We start from the raw sequence: 23,732 nt of genomic DNA on the forward strand, positions 1-23,732 counted from the left end.
TTTGCTTTCAAAAGCTCGGGCTTCGGGGGGGGGGGGACGGGACTCGGGGGATGGAGGCGGTTTCTTCAAAAGATACCATTAACATTCAACACTCCTTTTTGACCCAAGTTTTTCTATAAATGTGGCAAAGTCAAAACTCATTCCGTTTCAAAGGAGTCAGTTTATGGGAGCGGTATTTGATACTACTCTAGAAAAAGCTTTTCCTCTGCCAGAAAGGGTGGTGGTAATTCAGCAAGTGTCCCCTGTATTCAGATTACATCAGCTTCTGGCAGCTTGGTGGTTTCAAAGACTCTTGGGGGGGGGGGGGGGTTAATGGCCTCTTGCATCAATCTAGTCCCCTATGCAGGGCTTTGCATGAGAACCATCCAGTGGCATCTGGCCAGCAACTGGAACAAACTGCTAGAGTCTCAGGATATGAAAATTCTAATCCTAGATTCCCTGACATAGTGGAACTCTGCGGAGAACCTATTGATCGGATCTCCCTTCCAACCTCCTTATCAAATTGTAATTGCAACAGACTCATCAGAGTATGGGTGGGGCGCCCAATGCTTGGGTCTGACCGCTCATGGCCTTTGGTCAGCCCTGGAAAGAGATCACATAATGTCTTAGAACTAAGCAATTTTGTTTTTCTTCAAGGAAAGGTGGTCCACATTCTTACCACGACAATGTTTTATGTCAACAAGTAGGGGGGGGGGAACTAGTTCCCTTCCCGTGTCTTCTCACAGAGTAAGTTTGCTATTGGGCCATGCAAAATCACATTTTCTTGGTGGCGTCCCATGTCTTAGCAGTCAAGCTAAGCAGGCTAGAGTCTGCTCTGCGTGAATGGGAGCTGAAGCTGTCTGTAGTGGAGACAATATTTCAGAAGTGGGGCCATCCAGCAGTAGACCTCTTTGCCACCCAATACAACTTCATCCCCGGTTTACTTCAAGTTGGGGTCTTCACTCCCTGGGAGATGACCTACAGCTGGATTGGTCAAACAAAACACTTACGTGCTTTTCCCCCACTCCCCTTGATACACAGGACATTACTCCAATTCAAAATGTCTCAGAATCTGAATTAGATCTCCCATTATCGAAGATCTATTGTTTCAACAGAAGGGCCAGATGCTTCTGCGCTCAATTCCTTAACTCGAAGGCTTGGTTCCTGAAAACTGACCTCTCGTCTTTGTCGGAACAAAACCTAAAAGTTATCTACTTCTACAGCAATATTGTAGTAAATGGCTAGGGTTCTGTCATTGGGCCCTAGACTGCAGCCTTAATCCTCTACAAGCTTCGATTCTTGACGTCCAGTCCTTTGTCTATTGTCTACAGGCCTCCAGGTCAACACTTGAAACATTATTTGTCTGCTTTTGGAGCCTGAATAGAGAACAAACATCCTTCTTTCAAATTAAGCTATTCATACACATTGAAAGCCTACTGCGTTTGCATCCTCCTGTCCGCAAACCTCCACTTTGGTGGGATCTCAGCATAGTCCTCTCAGCCTATGGCATCCTGTCAATTGGAGCTTTTGTCTTGGAAAAAAGCCTTTTTAATAAGTATTAAATCAGCTAGAAGGATTGGAGAGCTCCAAGCTCCTTGTTCAAAAGAACCTTATTTAATTTTCCATAAAGGTATGGTTGTACCTCGCACGGTCCCTTTTTTGTTTCTTTTTTTTTTTTTGTACCAAAGTGGGTTCTGATTTTCATTTAAATCAGGAAATCTTTCTTCCTGTTTTTCATCCTGGACCCCATGCTTCTGCGGCTGAAGAGACATTGCATAACCTTGATGTTGCAAGAACTTTTATTTAGCGAGGGCCAAACTGTTTAGGCAATCAGACCAGCCCTTCATTCCTTATGATGGTCCTTCTCCTGGCAATAAGGCGACTAAAGCTTCCATTGCCAGGTGGATTGTTTTCTGTGTCACAAAGACTTAAGACATGAAAGGGGCTTGCAGCTCCGCAGAGACACTGGCTCATTCCACAAGAGCCAAGGCAGCATCAGTACCCTTTACTAGGCTTGTCCCCATAGCATACATTTGTAGAGCTGCTGCTTGGGCTACTCTAGCTTTTTGCAAGCACTACGCTATGGATACGGCTTCCATAAATGATGCTTAATTTGGCCAAGAGGTGCTCCGCAACTTGTTTGCTTGCATTGCGTATATGCCGTCTCCTCCACCTGTACTCATTTTAAGGCATTTTGGTCTGGTCCCAACCAGTTGGGAGAGCCAGGACGAAAGAGAAATGAAAAAATAGCTTCATTGTATTGGTCATTTTATATAGCGCCCTTCCCCATTTGTATGGACTGAATGCACTTTGTGGTTGGAACGCCCTTAGTGACCACAGTCCATGTGCAGGCGGTTCTAAGAGTTTTAAAATGAAAGCCGCTTGTGTGCATTTTTGCCAGCTTAGGATTTAGGTGGGTTTCCGTAGGTTCCAGTAAGCGGCCCCGAGGTCAGGCACATGGGTGGCTGCTGTTGGTGGTTTAGAATAGAATTCTTCAATGTGTGCCCAGCTAGACAAAATTATTTTTCATTGCTTGTCGCTGAATACTGATGGCAGAGGTGTTGCAGTAAGTCGGGGATTTCAGTGTAGACGGCTTGGTGCTGCTAGACTGGAATAGCGTAGCCATAGCTGCATTCTACAGTATATGGATTGATGGGTGACTACCTGTGTCCTGTGTCCACAGACATGGTGTAAGGTATACATACTGTAGGCTTGGCTGGAGTCCGACTGCGGTGTTGCTTTTTTCTTGGTCCAGTGCAATTGGCTGGTCTTACTATTCGTGTTTTCCCTGCAACGAAAGGCAGAGCAGTGGGAGAGGTCCCGGAGGGATGATGGGGGGGGGGGCGGTGAAGGGGGGTGAGGGGAGGACAATAGTTTGTTACGGTGTGCCCCTGCGAACCCTGCCGGCATCCATGGGGTATTGGTGGATAGCAGTGTTTGGATCAGCGTTTCTGTGCGCTGATCGGGAATGGGGGAGGTGGCTTCAAGAGCGGAGGGGGGGAAGCCACGTTTTTGAGGGCCATTCTGAATGCCAGATGATTGTTAATATTGCGGATGTGCAGTGTTAGGGAGTTTAAGATTATTTGCGCTTGGACGGAGAAAGAGTATCCGTCGAGTCTGGAGGTCCTACTGTGAGATGCTGTGCCAGCTTCACGAGTCCTTTTGGGTGGTAGCAGGTGACTTTGAAGGATTTCCGGCCCTTTGTTGTGGGTGATGCACATGGCTTTAAAGGTAGTGTCGGCCAATGGGGAGCCAATGGAGGACTCTCCGTGTAGGGCTAATGTGTTCTCTGGGAGGGAGGTTAATTTCGTTTGGGTGATATTGTATGTAAATGTGCTCTGTAAAGCGCTTTGGATTAAGGCGCTATATAAATAACAAATTATTAATGAGCGGGGGGGGGGGCTGCAGAGCTTTGGATTCTTTGCAGTTTCCTTAGCTGAAACGCTGGTGCACCTAGGTAAAGGCAGTTTGTGTAGTCTAAGCGGGAGCAGATGATGGAGATGGCGGAGAAACGGTGAGGATAGGTGAGGTAAGGGAAGATGTGCCATTGGATGCATCGGTGGAAGAAACCAGTTCTGGAAACTGTAGACTTGTTGGGAGAGGGATAAATCTGTGTCCCGTGTGCATCTGAGGTAATCATGGTGATTCAGATTCTTGATCCAGGCTCGCCCTCCATCACAACGCCTGCCCAGCCATCCCCTCTTCTAAGCATATCACTCAATTCAACGCCAGTGGCGAAACCGGGAAGTGGGTGTGGAAAGTTGGTGATGTAGGGGTGAGATGTGGGGGCTGGTGCACGGACGCACACGTGACATATCCCCACCATCTTCAAGTGACGGTTATCTTTTGTAGCCAGCTTTTTCCGGCCCTCCTACGTATGCAGGTGTATCCAACCAGTTGGGAAGGAGGAAGAACCTGACTCACCATGAAGGTAATTTTCCATATTTAAATTGCCCTGTTCAACGAAGGCACAGCTCACTCTGCATTCCTCTTGCCCTGAGGGCTTTCTGTATCCTACTTTGTTTTCATTTCACTGCAAGTTCAAATGGGCTAATGGGGAGAGAGTGCAGCAGTATCATCTCCTTCACTCTTAAATGCGCCAAAGACCTGTGTTGGAGAGAGAAGTCATTTTTCAATATTCAAATAATTGCAAACCATTGTCCATTCATGCAGCAAACCTTTGCATGTTACAGATTCATGTCACTAATGTCCGTCTTCAGTGCACATGTTGCTCATTTTTTGCCTTGGGTACAAAAATATGAATACAACATTGCTGATTCAATGTTTGTTTGATAATCAAAAATATTTCAATTGGAAAACTCAGCTAATCGATTTTTGGAAGCTAATGTATTCCTTGTAATTCCATTTTACTGTCCCCATCAACTGCGAGGAAGGTTGTGGAGGGTTTATATTATAAGTAATGTGCGAGGAACAGTATTTAATTTGAAAGGAGATCACTGCACGTTTGCCCAAGCCGTTAAAACAAATTAACTGATCAGTCAATTCAACAAAAGGTTGCTGGAAAGAAATGCATGATTTTATCTAGGATGGTGACAATCCCCTTTACCATGTTACTACTCAGATGGTACCAAAAGAAATAATTCCCATGAGGCCATAAAATTAGAACATGATGCAGCATGATTTTTGGACGTTGCATTCTTACTGGTGAAATTGTACTTTAAGTGATCATTGTTCTCTATTGGGTTATGGCACACTGGTAATTGGTCACCCACAATACATTCCGGCTAGCTGTTCGCATAGGCGTTCTTTGGGCCTAACACAGCCAGAACAAGGTCTGGGTATCCACGCACCAGACTGAACACATCCAACTTATTTCCTCAGCACCACACCTATTGCTAGAAAGCAGCTATCATCCAACAACTACACCAGCTGCACACACATCTGGGGCACCCACGCACCATACGACACTCTACTGTCTTGAACTACGGTTCCTGAGGGCGTTCAACCTACCAGCGCTTTGAGATCATACCAATGATACATAAGGCGCTATATAAATGCCAAGTAACCTAACCATAGCTATGGCTTGATGTCCTTTCCCCAGCCATCTTGTTAAGAATTCGTTAATCTGTTGATGAATAATGTTCATAGTATTTTTAGCAGGATTGAAAGGCATGTTAATCAACAGTACCTCCTAGAGGATGTGACAGAGGTCAAGCTCACTGATACCAATGAGTTATCAAAGGTTGCCACTGTCTGATTGCAAAATTTTAACTATAGTTATGGCCACACCCCCAATAGAACGTCTTAAAATTCCCCTAGTGGCCGTGGTGGAAAGTTGGCGAACCTTCCATGGTAAGCAGTTTCCTGTAACATAATTATATTTTCATTAGAATGTCAACATTTCTAAATTCACCAAGTTAGTAAAGCCACTACAAGAGATGTTCAAGGTATCGGTGCTAAAGATGGGACTTTTGAAGAGTACGCCATTTTTTTTCTACCAGAGACCAAGCCTCTTGCGTTTTGGATGAGGTTAGACCTGTATTAATCTCAGTATTTTTTTTTCATTGTCTGCATGTTTCTGTGCCCTGAAGTTGATGTTGGAGACGTATCAATATTATTCAGCAGAATATTTAAGATAAGATTTTTTTTATTTATTAGAAGTTCTAAACCCATTAGACATAAAATCAGCAACCTGATTCCCAAATCAAACTTGGAACTATTTTGCAGTAGAAATGTGCCAATATTTCTATCACTGACCCTTTCTGGTAGATCGAACCAATCAAGATCACCAGAATGTATTTATCTTAAGGTAGGATTTTAGGCAGACATGTGTAATAGTGTCTTAAGTTTTCAAATCCAATTCTATCATTAAATGAAATGTTAGCTGTAGGTAGTACGTTTGTAGTAAAGCCAGACAGGATATAAATTGGGTACTGTAGAGTTAGTGTCCATCAGTAATCCAACGTGTCTAATACCAGTTCGAGCAGGTGTTCTAATATGAGCTGCTATTCTCGGCGGCACAAACCATCCCACCAGTCTGTTCAGCCAGAGACTCAGTATTTATATCTGAAGTTCCACAGTCATTAAGATCTCCGTTGAGTCTTCAGACGAATCTTGTGCTGTTTCTATCCCATCGGCATGAATAGTTTTCTTTTTATGCTTTGCAAAGAAGACTATCAATTTCCCCTTGCACCAAATTTCCTTGCTTTTTCAGCTTGTCGTTTTTCCCTTTGTATTGGAAACAATGTTATTGATAGGCCTCTTTGCTTGTATAAAAGTTAGTGTTTTCAGTTGTGGATGTTTGTGTTTTTTTTTTTTTTTGTTTTTTTTATTCCACCTGCGAATTTGAGATCTATTACCTCTGGTACAAGTGGATCTCAAAAACTTCCTCTTACTTTCTCCTGTTAACTCGTAATGTTTTCTTTTTTTTTTTTTTTTTTTTAAGTGGACATTTTTTGGGCATACTTTTTGATTCTTTCGGTTTGGTTGTTTATACACTGAGAGCTAATACGATTTGGAGAGTTATCTACTTTAATGCGCTCCTTTCAGGAAATCAAGCCACAAGGCTTATAGCCCGATCTGGGGAGCTGAACAGGGGGAATGACATTTTAAGCAATTATTCCAAGTTTGACATCAAGGATTATAGTGATAACATTTCAAAACTTTTGTCTAGACTCACAAAGGAAAGATTCTGCTACACAAACCTACACCTCATGGATGTAACCAAAACATTGCTCTGGCATAGAAACAAAGAGCCACTATTTAACATCTAAAGAAATATAGTAAGCGATTGAAGGCTGAACTAGTCTTTTGATGGCCAGCAGCAAAAGAATAGTTCTGAGCTCTTATAAGATCCCGATAAAATCATCTGAGGTCCATCGTACTGTTTCAAAATCTACCTGGGTAGAATACTGTAGAGAAACACTGACCAAACAAAACCAAAGTCTGTGCTTACTCAGAGTAGCCGTTTTCAGCCTGACTGGGTAGTGTTGTCAATTTCGAATCTATAGGCAGACATTTTCAAAAGAATCCTTCAAACTGTTGCTTTCCCCCGTTTTTGTTAAACATGAATTCAGTGCATGGAAAAAAATGCAAGGGCACTTTGCTTGTACTATAGTGGCTGAAGGCACAATTGGTTGGGGCTTTTTTTGTTACAGGAGCTGGTTTATAGCTGCATTTCAGCATTACCTTTCAGAAAACTGCTTTGAAATATTTCTCTCATCCCCTTGAGCACAATACTGCTCTCATCCCCTTAAGCACAGTTATCTGAAAGAGCTCCGATTTTTTTTTGCAGGGAAGGTCTGGTAGTGGGTAGGAATGGACGTAGGGGCAAGCATACCTGGGCAGTCAACAGATGGGTAAAAAGCCAAATGCAGGCTGCATGTCCCACCTCGCATCCCAGTTCTCTATCTTCACTTCCCATACCAATAGTGTTGGCTGAGACGCAGCTCTGTTGCAGCACCACCTAATGGGCAAACTAAAAAATAACTATTGGCTGTTATATTTGGAGTGCTTGTTTATCGTGAGATATGTGGCATTCTTCCTACTCTAGATACTACGTGATGTTCATGTAACGCACAGTGGCTGTTATGCTTCTTCGTCCTCGTGTCTGGTTTTCCCCCGATCTGCATTCCAAGCTAACGCCGTTTCTGCATTACAAGCTTTGGCAGTCTCCTTAGCGTTATTGCGCATATGGCAAGTTTCATTATTAGCTGAAGGGAAGTGTGAACTTATTGGCTCCCCTTTCACCCATGCGTATTTTGTGGCATTATTTTTAGACTAGCATTAATGCCTGAAAGTGCGTTTCGATAGGGTCATACTGCTTGAGTTTGCATCAATTAGCATAGACTGTTACCAAGTCCATTGAGAATAGTGCAGGACATTCATATGCTTAAATGGCAGCATGTCACTTGTACTTTTCTTAATGTAGAATCGCTGCTGTATATGATAACGCTGTGTGGCATGTATGACAGTAAACATTTCCATAAATGTAAGTTAATCTTATGTAATCTTTGTATACCATAAGGCTGTATAGGCAATGTGACTGGTGATACAAGTTTTTTTTTAGTCAAATACTTGTTTACAAATCTGTCATCCCGTTTAATACGTTGGTAAATTTAGCTCGGAATATAGACCACATTTATTTTGTTCAGGTTGTCTGGCATTTATTTATGCTGTTGTAATTTATTCTTTTACATTGTTACTTTATCCAATAAATGCGTTCTGTATACTGTTGTAAAGTTTTATGTTTAACAAATATTAACTGTATAATTTTCAATGACACCAGTACAAAGTGGTAAACCTTTCTTTTGTAAATATTCTGGAATTCTTCACTAGTATATTCGGTTTGAAATACTATTTTGGAGAGATATTGGATTTCGTAAACAATATTGGATAAACAAAACACCAGTGCGGTAAGACCACTAACGTTATGTTCGATTTGTGATTTCTGGATGCTTTAATGTATTGTTTGCACTTAATTGGTAGAACATTGGTTTGTCCAAACAAGATTTGGAAAGGCAAGGTCCAAGTTAAATTGTCTTCTGGTGGGTGTCCTGACCCTCCAATGGCAGCAAGTTCTCCTGAACAAAACATTTCACTTGGCTTTTTTTAAGCATGACTTATTGATATTAAGGCATCCTTTTTCTCTTTAGAATTTTAATATTAAGGTTTGTTTTTACAGGAAAATGTTTATCGGAGGCCTCAGCTGGGACACTACAAAGAAAGATCTGAAGGACTACTTTTCCAAATTTGGAGAAGTTGTAGACTGCACTCTGAAGTTAGATCCCATCACGGGGCGATCAAGGGGTTTTGGCTTTATTCTGTTTAAAGAGGCCCAGGGTGTGGACAAGGTACAGTAATGTTATAATGCCCCCTCGTCTGTTCATTGTTTATCTTTGAACAATTAATACACAGGGGTTACCGTTGCCACCAATTTGTTAACGTTTTCTAAAAGTAATTATGTAATGTAATGGGAAATGTAATATTTGCTATTTTTTTCTTTTTAGGCTAAACATAGACTTTGCTTGTTCATGTAGTTTGAACAAACGTTAATAGGTATGGATTGAATATACAAGCTGCTGTAAATGGACCCCTTGTATCTCTCTTCCCTCCCCCACAACATAAAGGTAAATAAGGTTGCGGTCTACAATTTCTGCTAAAAGGGTACAAGTAGGTTTTGTTTCAAGATTAGGACTAAAATCGGACCGTGTAAATTTCAACGCCTTGGTCTAATCACTTTGTTATAACTTTGTAGCACTTGCTGGAGAAATATAAGTTTGGTGGCTTTTCAATTTTTTAGGGAATAGTTCTTGGTGCTGCCAAATGATGAGCACTACTGGGTTAAGATGCTTCAAAATAAACGGCATGCACGTCAACCTTTTTGATGCTGCAGTATTGTCGATTTGAACGGCAATTCATTTAGAATTTGAGATCTGTCCAAGTTTAGTGCATAAACATTTGATATAAAATGGTATGCTGCTCAACACCAGAAACAATTTACTTTGTATGCCGCCTTTCTTCACCTGCAATCCTGCTGTATTGAATTAACCTGCTGTACAATTAGAAACTGCATTTGTGAACTAAGGATACTAGTTTGTAGTATGCAGACTAGGCTCTTTGAACCAGAAGCTGGAGCCAAATGGTTCACAGCTTTTCCATCCTTGTTGGTAAATGTTTCGTCCTGGTCTTTTTAAATTTTAAAAATCTCGAATGCGTTATTCCTGTGGTTTAAGTCCACATTTGAGTGCAAAATCCTCCCTTTACTTGAATACTAGATTTTTCTGTGGCTGTGCACAAAGGACTGTAAACGATTTGTGACTTTGGTCATTGGGCACATCCTTGACAACTGTACTTCAATTGGACAACACAGGTGCTGTGATTGATATAAAGTATTGTTGTCTTTGTATCGTATAAAAGACAACACGTTTAGGTTGCAAAACACATGGTTACTCAAATGCTGGTCCGTTCAAGCCTTTGTAAAATTATGTACAGGCATCCTGAAACTGCAGGTGAATTGAGGGGTCTACTGTGGTGTTGAGGGGATGGGTTTCAGCAGTGCCCTGTCTGCACCCAGGCAGGCATCCCTTCAGACCATATTTAAGTTTCACAGAGGGGCACGACACACTTTATGTTCAATAAGCGGATACTGTCTGTTTATATGAGAACTGCAGATTCATATTTTGGATAAATATTTGGCTTACGTGCTGATGCTTGATTTTGGGGCTTAAATAAGATGAACTGACTCCCGCTAGAACTGGTGTGCTACCCTTTCTTTCACACAGTTCAATACATGGGCACGAACATGTGCTTTAGCTAACTGGTTTTTGCTGAAGTGAATTGTTGCAGCCTTGAACGGTCACTTTTTAAAGACCAGGGGACAACTGTACAAGGCAGCTTTTCCACCAGCACAATATTTGTTGGTGGCTTTTTTTTTGCAAATTTAGTTTCTGCTTTATTTTTTCTTGTTACGGAATGATTTGTACTTAATTGGATATGCAACTTTCAAAATGTGTTGCCTCAACACTGACTACCAAATTCACCTACCATTATCGTTCTTTCTGCAGGTGTGGTAGTTCAGTTGGTTCAAGAAAGGGCTCGTCATCCTTTCACAAGGATTATGATGATAAAAAGTGTTGGTGCTTGGCAGATGCTGTGCACGTACTGCTCCTTCCTCCTCCTTTTTTGTCATTTGGACAAAAGCAGGCTACTCTCCCGTTCTTGTGATAAGTTTCAAATGGTGCAGGATCAAAGAGAACTGTCGACTTCTGAAAGTCCTTGTAGAGCCCAGATTGCTTGTTTGTGGATGGATACTTTGCTTTGTATTTTTTCCCCAGGAGCCCAGGATCTCGTTTTAGAAGTCCTTTCAGTTGTGAAGGAGGGAGAACCGGGACGAAAGAAATATATATATTTTAAAAATAACATGAAAGATGTTAATCAGGCCTTTTTGAATGAAAAAAAGAGCAAGCACAGAAACCAAGCTTGAAGCCTCAACTCATTAGCATATGCTCCTTTATAGATCCGAGGATGCTAGATCCTGATTGAGAAACCCAGCGTTGAAGAGTGATCTTAATTCCTGCCCAACAAAATAAACGTAGGGGCCTTCCTCCAAACTTAAATACTTCACTTACTGGAGAACAGTCGTCGCTGATCTCTGCAAATTGTCGAAGGACACCATGCAATACCGTAGTGACTTCTGAAACGAGATCCTGGGCTCCTGGGTAAAAGTTACAAAGCAAAGTATCCAATCTGTGCTCTACAAGGACTTGTAGAAGTTGACAGTTCTCTTTGATCCTGCACCATTTGAAACTTATCACAAGAACGGGAGAGTAGCCTGCTATTGACAAAATGACAAAAAAAGGAGGAGGAAGGAGCAGTACATGCACAGCATGACCGTGGCCGAAATACAGGCATCTGCCAAGCGCCAACATTTTTTTATCATAATAATCCTTGTGAAAGGATGGCGAACCCTTTCTTGAACCAACTGAACTACCACACCTGCAGAAAGAACGATAATGGTACGTGAATTTGATAGTCAGTGTTGAGGCAACACATTCACATTTTGAAAGTTGCATATCCAATTGGGTACAAATCATTCCATAACATGAAAAAAGAGCAGAAAACTAAATTTCCTAGAGAAAAGCCACCAAAAAATGTTGTGCTGGTGGAAAAGCTGCCTTGCACAGTTCCCTGGTCTAGCCCATTTAAAGGTGAACGTTCAAGGCTGCAACAATGCACTTCAGTAAAAATCAGTTAGCTAAAGCACATGTTCGTGCACATTTTATTTTAATGTATTCAACTAGGCGTTTTATACAATTAGCAAAACTGTTTCAAAGCGCCCACAGGGCAAACAAGGTGGGGGAAGGGGAAGGAAGACCATGAATTACAGCAAGGATAAATAATTGCATTAATAGTACAAAACATATACTGAAACTAAAGGGAAGGGGAGACGAACCTACTATTCCTTGTGAGTGTTCAGAACGTGCAAGTGCAGATGGGGAGGGTGAGGGATAAGGTGCTTTGCTCATGGAGAAGTGCTAAAAGAGGAACATGGTGCAACCACCCATGGGTAGGGTGAGCCCAAGTGTGCAGCATAAGCCAGCGGCTGGGATGAGATGGGAGGGGGGTAGTGGGGGAGTGGTTAAGGCCCCCGAGGACACAGGCCCTGCACATCAGTCACGCTGCTTCTCGAAGTCTAAAAGCAGTGTCTTTGGTCTTCTCAGGAAAAGGACCACACACATGTCCTGGAACTAAGACGTATTTCTCACTCTAAAATCCATTTCTTCCCTCACTTCAAGGGAAGGTGGTGAAGATTCTAACGGACAATACCACTGCAATGTTCTATATCAACAAGCAGGGGGTTACTTGTTCCCTTCTCCTGTGTCTCTTAGCAGAGAAGATTTGGTTTCAGAATTGCATTTTCTTGTTGTAATCCCATCTGGAGGGAAAGAACGTCCTAGCAGACAGAGCAGGTTGCAGTCTGCTCCGCACGAGTGGGAGCTGAAACCGTCAGTAGCAAAGATATTTCAGAAGTGGGGCATCAATCAGTAGACGTCTTTGCCAACCACCACAACTCTGTCCTCAGTCTGCATCAAGGCAAAGTCAGGGTCTTCAGTCCCTGGGAGATGCTCTACATCTGGATTGGTCGAACCTAGCACTTTACGCGTTGCCACCTCTCCCATTGATGCACAAAATATTGCTCAAATTCAAAATGCCACAGAACTAAAACTTATTCTTCTAGCCCTTTTGTGGCCTCGCCAGATTTGGTTTCCAGAGCGCCTGGAATTAGCTGGAACTTCTAAATTAAATCTCCCATCATCGAGGGATCTTTTGACTCCAGAGAAAGGGCATGTTCTTTATCCCTCTCCCCAATTGTTGAACTTGAAGGCCTGGTTCCTGAAAAACGAGCCTTCTCCCACTTATATTTGTCAGAGCAAAATATAACCATCTTGTCAGCTTCTAGGAAAGCTACTAAGAAGCAAAATCGTTGCAAATGATTACGGTTCTGTCACTGGGTCTTGGACCACGACCATAATCCCCTAGAGGCTTATATTGATAATACCTTGTCTTTCGTGTCTTGCCTTGTTTACACAGGTGTCAAAGTAGACGCTTGTAAACATTACTGACGGCATTCTTAGTAGCCATTACTTTGTCTAGGAGGATTGGAGAGCTCCAAGCTCTCTCCTCAAAGTTACCTTATACAGTGTTGCCAAAGGTGGCTTCCAATTTTCTTTGAATCAGGAAATATGTCTTCCTGTTTTCTTCCTAGGCAGCATGATTCTGCGGCTGAGGAGACATTACATAACCTAGATGATGTAAGAAATGTTATATAGAAAGGACCAAACTGTTGAAAGCAGACCAGTTCTTCTTTACTTAGGGGTCCTTTTCCTGGCAAAAAGGCAGCTAAAACTTCCATCGCCAGATAGGTTGTCGTCAAGGCTTATGACTCCTCAGACTTTAGGCTCATTCCACGAAAGCCAAGGCAGCATCCGTATCCTTCACAAGACCTGTTCCAATTGTAGAAATCTGTAAAGCGACTACCTGGGCTACCATGCTTGCCCTCTGCAAGCACTATAGCACTAGGCTATGGATACATTTTCTAGAAATTATGCAAAATTCGACCAAGAGGTTCTCCTCAACTTTTTGCCTGAATTCTGTACATGCCGTCTCCTCCACCCTTACTTATTCTAAGGCTTTTTAGTCTGGTCCCAACCAGTTGGGAAGGAGGTAGAGCCAGGACGAAAGAAATGAAAAATGTACTTCTGGTGATTCAGGTTCTTAGTCGTAGTTCTCCCTCCTTCACAACATCCACCCAGCCACCCCCTACAGGAAGCATATACTTAATTTCTCGCCATCGGCGGAACCATTGGAACTGGATGTGGAACATTGGTGGTGTGGGCCTGGCGTTGGCAGGGACGCACGCATGATGTAGGCCCTACGCCTTCATAATTTCTTAAAGTGACAGCTATCTCTTGCAGCCAGCTTTTCCGGCCCACCGGCAGATGCCGTGAAGGAGGGAGAGCCTGGACTAAGAGAACCGAAATCACCAGAATGTAATTTTTCATATTTTTAGTCATTCGGCTCATCTTGATTGCTTTTAACCTTCAGTGCACCAATTCTATTACCCACTAAACTCTTCTCCCAGAGTCTTGTTTACTAAGCTGATTCTTTGTTGTCTTCATTCTGACTTCAAGGTACTTGTCCCAAGTTGATTTGAAGAGCTGCCTCCCTACGATCTGGCCACATGTTCTACATCTAATGGTTTTTGCGGAAAATTAAGTTTAGTTTGGGTAGCCATAGCAACCGCATTTTTTTCTTCCTGAAATCTTCCTCGGTTGGAGGACTCTGCCAAGAACAGATTAAAGGTCACAGATTTTAATCCGTGTGTAAACTGGAAATTTGTCACGCATCTGTTTCTTGGTATTGGGCTACATGGTCAAAAGAGGAACTTGGATTTTTTAAATTCCAGATCGGAATTTAAATGGAGATCCACAAGGTTACCTCGATTCTTCATGGCAGGGCATATCGATCCTTGAGCTAGAGGTCATCTTTTGGGTCCAGAACCTCCATTTCCTTCTTTGGAGATAAGGGAAACTCTGGTCTCTAGCAGGGGTTTGGATGAGGCAACATTGTGTAGTTCTGATGGGCTTTTTTTCGGACAAGCCCACCTTCAGCCACACACTCTGCAGATTTGCACATTATCCTCATGAATGGAAGTTTTGGTTAATGATACTTTTTTAACCAGTGGGAGGCAATCATGGTTATTCATGCCTACACTAAGAATGCAGTGTTGGTTTCTATTTTTCACGGGTAGGACCTCTGCCTTTTTCTCAATTTCTTCGCATGATGATATAGTAACTATGTAAGAACAGAGAGTCCTTTACACACTCGGGTGGCACTGAGCTGGCACACTTGGTTCTGCAGAACAGTCAAGCCTCCCATTCCCACCCAAGTGTTCACTTCCATCAGAAGTGATTCACTCTCATTGTCTGGTACATGAGAAACGTGTTCATGGTGTTCTCAGTCTCTACAAAACTGTTAAAAAGCCACCTTACCCCGAACCAGTTCTAGAGCACACCTTTGCTCTTGTTTGTTTTTGTTTTTTTATTTGTTTTTTTGCCCTGCAGTCTGACAATGATGGGGGCAGACTGTTCATTTGTAAATACCATTAATAGGAATTATGTCCCAGCGGAGTGACTTGGTATTCCATTAGGCCAATTTCTGGGCCACAGAAGCCGCATGGTTTGGAAAATGACTCGGAAATGTGCCAATGGGAAGCCACACCATTCCCCCGAAGTCATTGGCGGTATGGGTCAGCACTGTGCTCCCTCTCACAATGGGAGCGCTGCACCGACAGCCATGCTTCCAGTGCTGCACGGCTTTCAGCGTGACCTACACAGCGCACTCTTCGGGGAACTGCTGTGTTGACATCCATGCTCTCAGTGCGGCTCTCCACCTACCAGATGGACGTGACCCAGGCACAAAAATCTCTGCCTGCTAGCAACACTCTCCTACTGGAAATTGTCTGCCTCCCAACCCTCTCCCCCACTCCTTACCTTGGTAGGGTGGGGTGGCAGCAATTCACCACCCACCCCCCTCCCGCACCTTGCTGCCTGTAGTCTTGGCCAGGCTGCACCTAGCAGATGGGACCTGGCTGCTTATTTAGACTTGCCCCTCCCTTGCGGTTGGACAAGGACTGTGTCTGGAGTAGGTGCTTGGAACAAAGCTTGAGTATAAGTCTGACCGGGCTTTGCTAAAGTTAAATGCTCTGAACATGTGTTTCAATTCAAATGTTGGATCTTTCTCATAGTTTACCACACTTGACAAGCTAGTGCCGCTGTCTGAAAATAACCAGCATTGGCAGAGCCAGTAGTTTTGCGTATGTATGGTAGTCTGTGACCTGTTAAATACAAAGGCTAGTATTAAACATCTTGTGATGGATTTTTTTCTTGAAAGTTGTAATTGTTTAAGAAGTACATCCTTTTTATAGCGCCTTTCACCATTAGTATGACCACAACGCGTAGGTCGAACCCCCTCGGGGGACCGGACTCCAGGTATAGGAAGTTCGGCGAGGTGCTAGTATGCTATGACTATGTGCTAACAATGACCAGTTGCAACATAAAACCCACACGTTTGGCTTGGCTAATGACCGTTTAATTGCATTAACCTTTACCATGAGGTTGAGCAAGAATACTTTATCACTTTCACAAAAATAGTGTAGCCCTATGCACGTTCACTTTTTTTGGCTTTAAGTCCTTTTGGATTTGTGTATACAGCTCTGCAGGTACGTGGAGTACTAGCCACTTTTCTCCTGCTTCAAACACCCCCAACCCAACAGGAAAGTACTAAAACAAGAGCTAATACACAAGCTCGTGCCACCCACCTAGCTCCATGTATGTAGCAATGCCCCAGGAAGGGCCCCTAATGTTACTGCTTGATCTGAGGACCAACTTTCAATTTATTTAGCATGAATTGCTAGGCACAACAATTACAAGGTTTACAAAATATTTTTGTTGGCTCCAAATGCCCCTCCTTTTTTTATTTTTATTTTTCCCTTCCTAAAAATGCTTTTACTGTCCACTTAAAGGAGTAAAATGCGGCCACTTAACATTTCTGGCTCTGTGTGCATCTAGTTAACAATTTGAGTCTACTTGGACATTTTCAGTTCACGTTTTCTTACAGCTCTGGTTAGTGCAGTTTTTGCTGTGCCGGAGAAGTTGCTGTAAGATGTCGGCTAATTAAGTACATATTTCAGAAGGGAACTTGTGCGCGCAGTGAGTTATAGGACTGGAGATCTGGAAGGCAATGGACAATTTGAAGGACCATATAGTTCTTAATTAACTTCTTGCCCACTTATAACTCAGGTAAGTCACAATATGGTGTATGCAGTTTTCAAGCGATTGCTGACATTCAGGAGCAGATTGTGGTGTACTTCAGCGGCACTAGGAAGTGAGTGCATTTTACCAGTGTGTAAAACCATTTTCGAGAGCTGGCAAGTATGTCTAACGGTCGCAATCTAATCTTGCCCCAATCCAATCACACATTCCATACAGTTGGAAATTGTTTACGAACTTGGGCAACGCTATCTTTTTGAAATAAGTTTACTGCAGCCTCCTTTTCTGAATCTGCCGCCTCCTTAGAAACGCAATATTAACGTTCTCCCCCACTTCTACAGTGGATCTTTTTTCAGTTGTCAAAATCCCTTTTCCACAATTTCTTAGCTTCTACTCCTGGTTGGTACAGAGTCTGTCTTCAGTCCATCGTTTATTTATTTATTTTTTTTTTGCAGGTAATCCTTTTAAAATAAATGTGAGGTTGGCCTACACCAAGAGGCAACTTTAAATTGTTAAGCATGCCCTAACACCACGGGCTGGCTTGCACATGAGGCATTGGTTTCAGCGCATGGGTCTTCAAAGAGCCACAATCGCCATGCATAACGTTTTCTTCCGGATAGCTTTTACACAATGTACATTATGTATTACTGTTAGAAGCACCCAGAAGTATAGTTTGATTATTGTATGAGTTTGCTTTCTTTTTTTTTTTTTTTTAACTGGTTGAATTTTTACATGTCTGGGTCTATCCCTCTAGTGAGTTCGGTTTGTTTTTCCATTCCTTACACGCTGAGAACAGAAGTGACGAACAGATGCAGCATGCAGGCTTCAAGCACTACATAATGCTGGCATCCGTGTACTGAATCAGTTTTACGGGTGTCGCAGCCTCTAGTGCCGAGAAGCATCATCGAGTGCATATTTAGCATTGCAATGGTCCTCGCAGCCATTCGCTCAGCTTCTATGCTCCAAACCCTTCCCCCTACCGGTAGCTTCAGGCAGCAAATGTTTCCGGCAGCTTCAGGCAGCAAATGTTGTGTACCTAATTACACAACTTTTATTTGTCTAACCAGGTATGGGAAAAATCCCTGTGGAGACAAAAAATAGGCAATGGTGCTTCGCCGTGTGTGTGGTGGGTGGGATGACTAATTGCCACAAACTTATTTCTACCTGGCAAGTACATAGCAGGTTGCTGACATTTTTGCCTCTGTACATATACTCCACCTGGTGGTCTGCCCCTGGATACCAATTGCTTACACTTGACACTTTTGAGTTGATTTTAATGCTAGACTCAACAATGGAAGCTCATTGGTTTCGGTTGTTAGTGTTTAATCTGGTTTGAAATTCCTAGCAAAGAAATCGTTCCCTGTACAAAAAAACTGCGTTTCCAAACACCCACGGTTTGTAGTAGGAAATGGTCATGGAGCGTATGTGCTGCTTTGCTTTTTTTTTCTTGTATTAGCATTTAAAAATCCGTGTGGCCACCCAACCCGCCACTCCCGCCCCCTCCCCCTTCTTCAAAGCATCGCTTCCAACAGGTCAGCAGGTACCTGCATGGGATCTGTCTGTGAACCAATGGAGTAACTCGCCATAGCAAATAAATGTCGGCACATCCAGATCTCGCAACCATAACTTCCAGCAGTTGGTGGGAGTAGTAGACCATGCTGGCTTCAGAAAAATGTAACCGTGGGCTGTCTTTCCATGAACGGCTTAACCTCTGCTCAAGGCAAAGCTTAACCGAATTTCTGAAACTCTGGTGCTGTTCTAGCAGTTCGTAAGAGCAAAGTCGTATTTTAATAGACACCAATGCAATTTAGCAATGGAGCTGAATCCGACTTGGCTGGATATTTGGCCTTTCTAAAGCAAGAGTGCAGCATTTTGACTTTGCAGAAGTGCTTGCAAATGTTTGGAGGATGGAACGACGCAAGGATTAGAAATAAATATTTGCCTGTAGATATTTTAATGCATTTGGATTTACACACAACTATGCTCTTGCTCTGCAAGCTGCCTTTCTACATTCTGGTGAATTTTACATTTAACGTTGCTGCCTTTTACAGTAACTAGTAGAAGATACGTTATCAAATATTTGTAATGTGCCCATCACCATAATGGTATTTTTCTTGGTGCCTGACCTTGTTCGAGAGGTGATGCACTGTGAATCTGCTAGGGTGTCACTAGACCCTAGTCGGTGGATTGTAACTATTATGGGGCAGAGGGAGCGAAGCCAATAGAAAAATATTGTAAAATAGCCTTGTAAAATATTTCTGCTAACTGAAATTGCTGCAGCACATGGGATTGAGTGGTAATCTACATCTGTGGCTTTTAGGATTCATATAGGTGAATCATTTCTAAAACATAACTTTATCCATTTGTCGACATGGGGCACTGTGTGCCGTCTCGCCGATGTCCCTCGAGGGCCTCCCTTCGAGTGGCGACGTCATCTGTATAAATGGCGCACGCAGCACCCATTGGCTTCAGTTCTGTTTTTTGGAGCTAACGTTTCGAAGAATTGCAGCGCGCTTCGGTTCTTCGGTGAACTTCGTCAGCTATTTTCGATCAACTAAAAATCTCTTCCCCCGGCGGCTCCATCAACTCCTAAGACTGGATTCAAGAAGTGCAAAGACTGTGGATCGAAGATGTCGATCACCGCTTCCCCCCCCAATGCATATGTCTGTGGTGTCTTGGTACCGGTCCCCGTACCTCCAACTAACTCCTGTCAGGCGATGACCGAAAAAGCTTTTTGAGGGAGCGTAAAGGGAATTGGCAGTGGGGAGGTTGCCTTCGAAATCTCCTTCGAGCTCAAAAAGAAAGACTGAGTTGAAGGATTCTCGTCGCCATAAAAGATCTAAAAGATCTCTATCGAGAAGTCGATCCTGCCCTTCTTCGAAGAAGGCCAAGAAACTGCGTCACAGGTCACCTTCGACCTCCAGTGATTCCTTGGCCGAGGTCAAATCTACATCTAAGCCGGACTCCCAAGCAAAAAGATGCGTTTGGTAAAGAAATGCTTAAAATCTTCGAGAATGCGGCCCAACCCCCCCACCTCCCTCGAAGGACAAGCAAAGCCCATGCCCCTGTTGATCTGCATTAAGACAAGCAAAGCCCATGCCCCTGTTGATCTGCATTAAGACAACAAAGGGAAGTTGAAGGCCAAATCTTCGAAACCTGCCATAAGCCGGTACAGCATCCAGAAAAATATTGCTCTGTCAAATAGTCAAGGGTTTCGACAAGTCAGGAATCCAGTCCGTCGAGGGTTCCTTCGAAAAAGCATATAAAGTAGAGCACGCCACCACCTTCGCTAACACCGTCTGCGTCTGACCCGTCGACGCCAGTGCCGAAGTAGACAAAATCTGCTCTTGACTTCGAAGTTGACAATTACTTCGAAGTTGTCAGCCAGCAGTAACCCAGGAAAAGATTTTCAAACCCTTGCCAAAGTCTTCCACCCATATAAACACCACCATTTGGATTACAGTATGGCACCCCTAATGTTCCAGAGGAATTAATCTCAGCGTCTAAGTTGAGACTTGTATGATAACCTTCAGCCAGTGGGTTAGATACCTCTCCCGAACTGGAATTTGGTAAACCAGATCCTACTGTCCACGCTGACTCCTCCTATAGGAAGCTGATGAGCAAGGTGATAGTTTTTAGGTCTGAGCAGGCCTACGCCATCTTTCGAGCACGATGACCTGACATATTTTGGCTCGGGATCCCAAAAAGCTCAAATTTAGCTTTTTCACACTCCACTACAAAAAAAGGGTCTCAGCAAATTGGCTGACACCACAGACTGCAGCTGCAGTGAATACACATTTTACTGAGAAATATAGGCCATACAGCAGTGACCCAGAGGGCATCCAATACCAGAAAGATTGGCTGCTACATCTAAGCAGTCCGCATACCCCTCTATCCCTCCTGGGTATGATGAGAGGGTGCATGCCAGGGTGCAAAATATTTACTGCTGGTAGTATGGCATTAAAGTCAACTAACTTGTACCATCCCTTACTGCTCCTACTCCGGTTCATCTTCTTGGAGGGGGGTGGGGAGAGAGAGTCCTTACGATTCTACTCAATTGGAAGAGGACAAGCCAGTCAAAGAGGTCAGTGAAGTTTCCCTCGTGGTGGACGAGAGAGGTGCTAAGCCAGCCCAACAGCAGCAGTTTTACCCACAACTGCTGCTTGAGCCGCCACAAACCACTCTGAGGCCTTGACTCACAAGACCCTGGTGGGAGGCCGACTTATTCAGCATCTGAAAGAATGGCGTGGCAAAACTTCAGATGCTTTGGCACTGGAAACTGTAGCCTAAGGTTACTGCCTTCCTTTTCAAAAAAGTCCTCTGGATCATCCACCGGAGAACAACTCTTTCAAAGTTCACGATCCGCTCCTTTTGCAGGACACTTGGCCCCTGCTAGAGAGAGGTGCTATAGAACCCAGTACCTGAGGCGGAAAGGATCAAGGGTTGGTACGCGCCATACTTTCGAATTCCAAATCAGGACAGAATTGAGACCCATCTTGGACTGAAACTTGAACAAGTTCTTCGGAAGGACAAGTTCAAGATGGTTACCCTTTCCCAAATTCTTCAGGCTTCCCAATTCCTGGATTGTGCAATGGACCTTCAGGATGCTTCCTTTCATATGCCTATCCATCACAAGCACAGAAAGTACCCGAGGTTCAAGGTTGGTGGTTCTCATATCTGTTTGGATTTCTGCCATTCGGGCTGAACTCTGCCCGAGGGTTTCACCAAGTTCATGGCGGTGGTGGCAGTGGGTCTCAGGTGGGGGGGGGGGGGAGATTCAAGTCTATCCCTACCTGGACCATTGACTGATCAGGGCACATGCACCCGAACAAGCCCGGGATCATCTCAGCGGTAACCTGCCATTTTCTCAACAGACTGGGCTTCTCCCTCAATTACAAGAAGTCCCACATGATACCATCTCAAAGACTCATTTATTGGGGCCGTCCTGGATGCTTCCTCAGGTAAAGCCTCGCCACCCTAGGTGAGAGCTCAACTTCTGCAGATGGTCACCAAATTCCAGAGTTCCCAGCATCTACTGGCCTTTCATTATTATTATTTTAATTTTTTTTGTGGTTGGTCAGTCTCATGGCATCATCCTGCATTTTTCTGGTGCCACAGGCGTGCGTCAGGAGATCCCTCTGGATCTGGCTCTCAGGACTCCATGGTCCCAATTCTCAAGCAGAATGTTGGACCACCTGAAAGTTCCGAGCAGATTCTCTCAGGACTGTGGTGGACTTGTAAGGACAACATTCTCAAGAGAGAATCTTTTTTGGCAGCCATGGCTGGAGATAACTGTAGTGACGGACCCCTCACTCACGGGGTGGGGAGCCCACACCAATGAGCTGACCATCAGCGGTCGTTGGTCTCCATCAGAGTCAACCTTTTGGAGCTGAGGGCAATCAGACTAGCGCTGAAGGCCTTTCTGACCTCTGTACAGGGAAAGAATGTCCTGATAATGACAGACCACACAGTGGCCATGTACTACCTCAACAAGAAAGGAGGTGTAGGGTCACTACCACTGTGCAGAGAAGCAATGGAGCTCTGGTTCTGGGCAACCACTGTGCAGAGAAGCAATGGAGCTCTGGTTCTGGGCAATTCAAGAAGGAATGCCTCATCAGCTCACCTAGCCGGAGAGGAGAAAACTGCGGCGGACGCTCTGAGCAGGCACAGCAGTCTCCCACGAGTGGGAACTAGCTCGGGAAGTCCTAGAGATCTTCACCCTTTTTGAAACCCCGCAAGTAGATCTGTTCGCGGAAATGCTAACCGTTTGGTTCCAGGGAATTTCCTCCAAGAGGAGCTCTAGAAGATTAATTCGTAGTGGACTGGGAGTTTCCACTCTAAGAGTTTCCTCCAGTCCCCCTTCATTCCTCATGTGATCAGAAGGTTGAGAAAGTAAGTAAGAAATCCATGATTCTAATTTCTCCGGATTGGGCCAGGAAGATTTGGTACCTGGATCTTCTGGGCATGGCCATCTGCCCTCCAATGCGTCTTCCACGAAGAGATGACCTTCTCTTATGAGAGGAGGGTCAGGTTCTCGATCCAGTGGTCAAGACACTCAACCTTCATGCATGGTTTCTGAGAGGCTGAGATACAAGGATTGGGACCTCCCGGGTGAGGTAATGGAAAGCTTGCTTTCGGCCAGAAGGCCAGCAATAAAATCTTTTTACCACTGCCGTTGGAACAAGTTCAGCAGTTTGTGCCGGGATAAGAATGTGGATCCTTTATGTGACACACCTATGGTGCTTTCTTTTTTGTTATATTTGGCGAATCTGTGGCTCCAGATCAATTAAAGGTTTCCTGGTGGTACTTTCTATTTTCAAGCGCTCTTCAGAGAAAGATTCATATTTTTAAATCCCTCTGATTATTCAATTTCTCAAGGGTGTTACTAACGTTCAAACTCCCTGTATGGGATCCTAACCTGGTAACATTTTTGACATGAATTCCTTTTGAGCCTATACACTCATGCCCATTGAGACTGTTGACCCTGAACTGTTTTGCTAATGGCAATAACATCAGCCCGCAGGGTAAGTGAGTTGCAGGCACTTTCCTGTAAACCCCCACATACGGTTTTCTATAAAGACCAAGTAGTTCTCTGGGTGAAGCCTTCTTTTCTACCTAAAGTAGTCTCCAACTTCCACTTGTCGCAAAAGATAATGTTGCCAACTTTCTATCCACCTCATCCTGGAAAGGAGGAGGAATGATTACATAGACTGGACCCAAAAAGGGCTCTGTTTTTAGAATGTCTAAAATTCATCACAATTACCAATTATTCACTGGCTATACAGGCCCTAAATTATGTTTAGCTGTTTCAAAACAGACCCTATCCAGGTGGATCATCCTGGCTATTGGGGAATGTTACAAGTTAGCGGGCAAACGCCCCCCGGAAGGCTTGAGAGCACATTCCACAAGGTGCATGGCAACCTCTGCTGCTCTTCAGAGAGGTGTTCCAGTCAAAGATAT

General features: G+C 43.8%; 1 protein-coding gene across 5 annotated transcripts in view; it reads left to right on the forward strand.

Annotated features, from left to right (window-relative positions):
• Positions 1–23,732, forward strand: part of HNRNPD (heterogeneous nuclear ribonucleoprotein D) — a 197,043-nt gene that overhangs the window by 37,570 nt on the left and 135,741 nt on the right. For all 5 annotated transcript variants that reach the window (XM_069626153.1, XM_069626152.1, XM_069626154.1 and 2 more), the window contains exon 2: positions 8,624–8,792. In XM_069626153.1, coding sequence (XP_069482254.1) covers positions 8,624–8,792 — 169 coding nt within the window. The remainder of the gene's footprint in view (positions 1–8,623; positions 8,793–23,732) is intronic.

Source organism: Ambystoma mexicanum, chromosome 6p, assembly GCF_040938575.1.
Source record: "Ambystoma mexicanum isolate Mex_15411 chromosome 6p, UKY_AmexF1_1, whole genome shotgun sequence".
Classification (NCBI taxonomy): Eukaryota; Metazoa; Chordata; class Amphibia; order Caudata; family Ambystomatidae; genus Ambystoma; species Ambystoma mexicanum.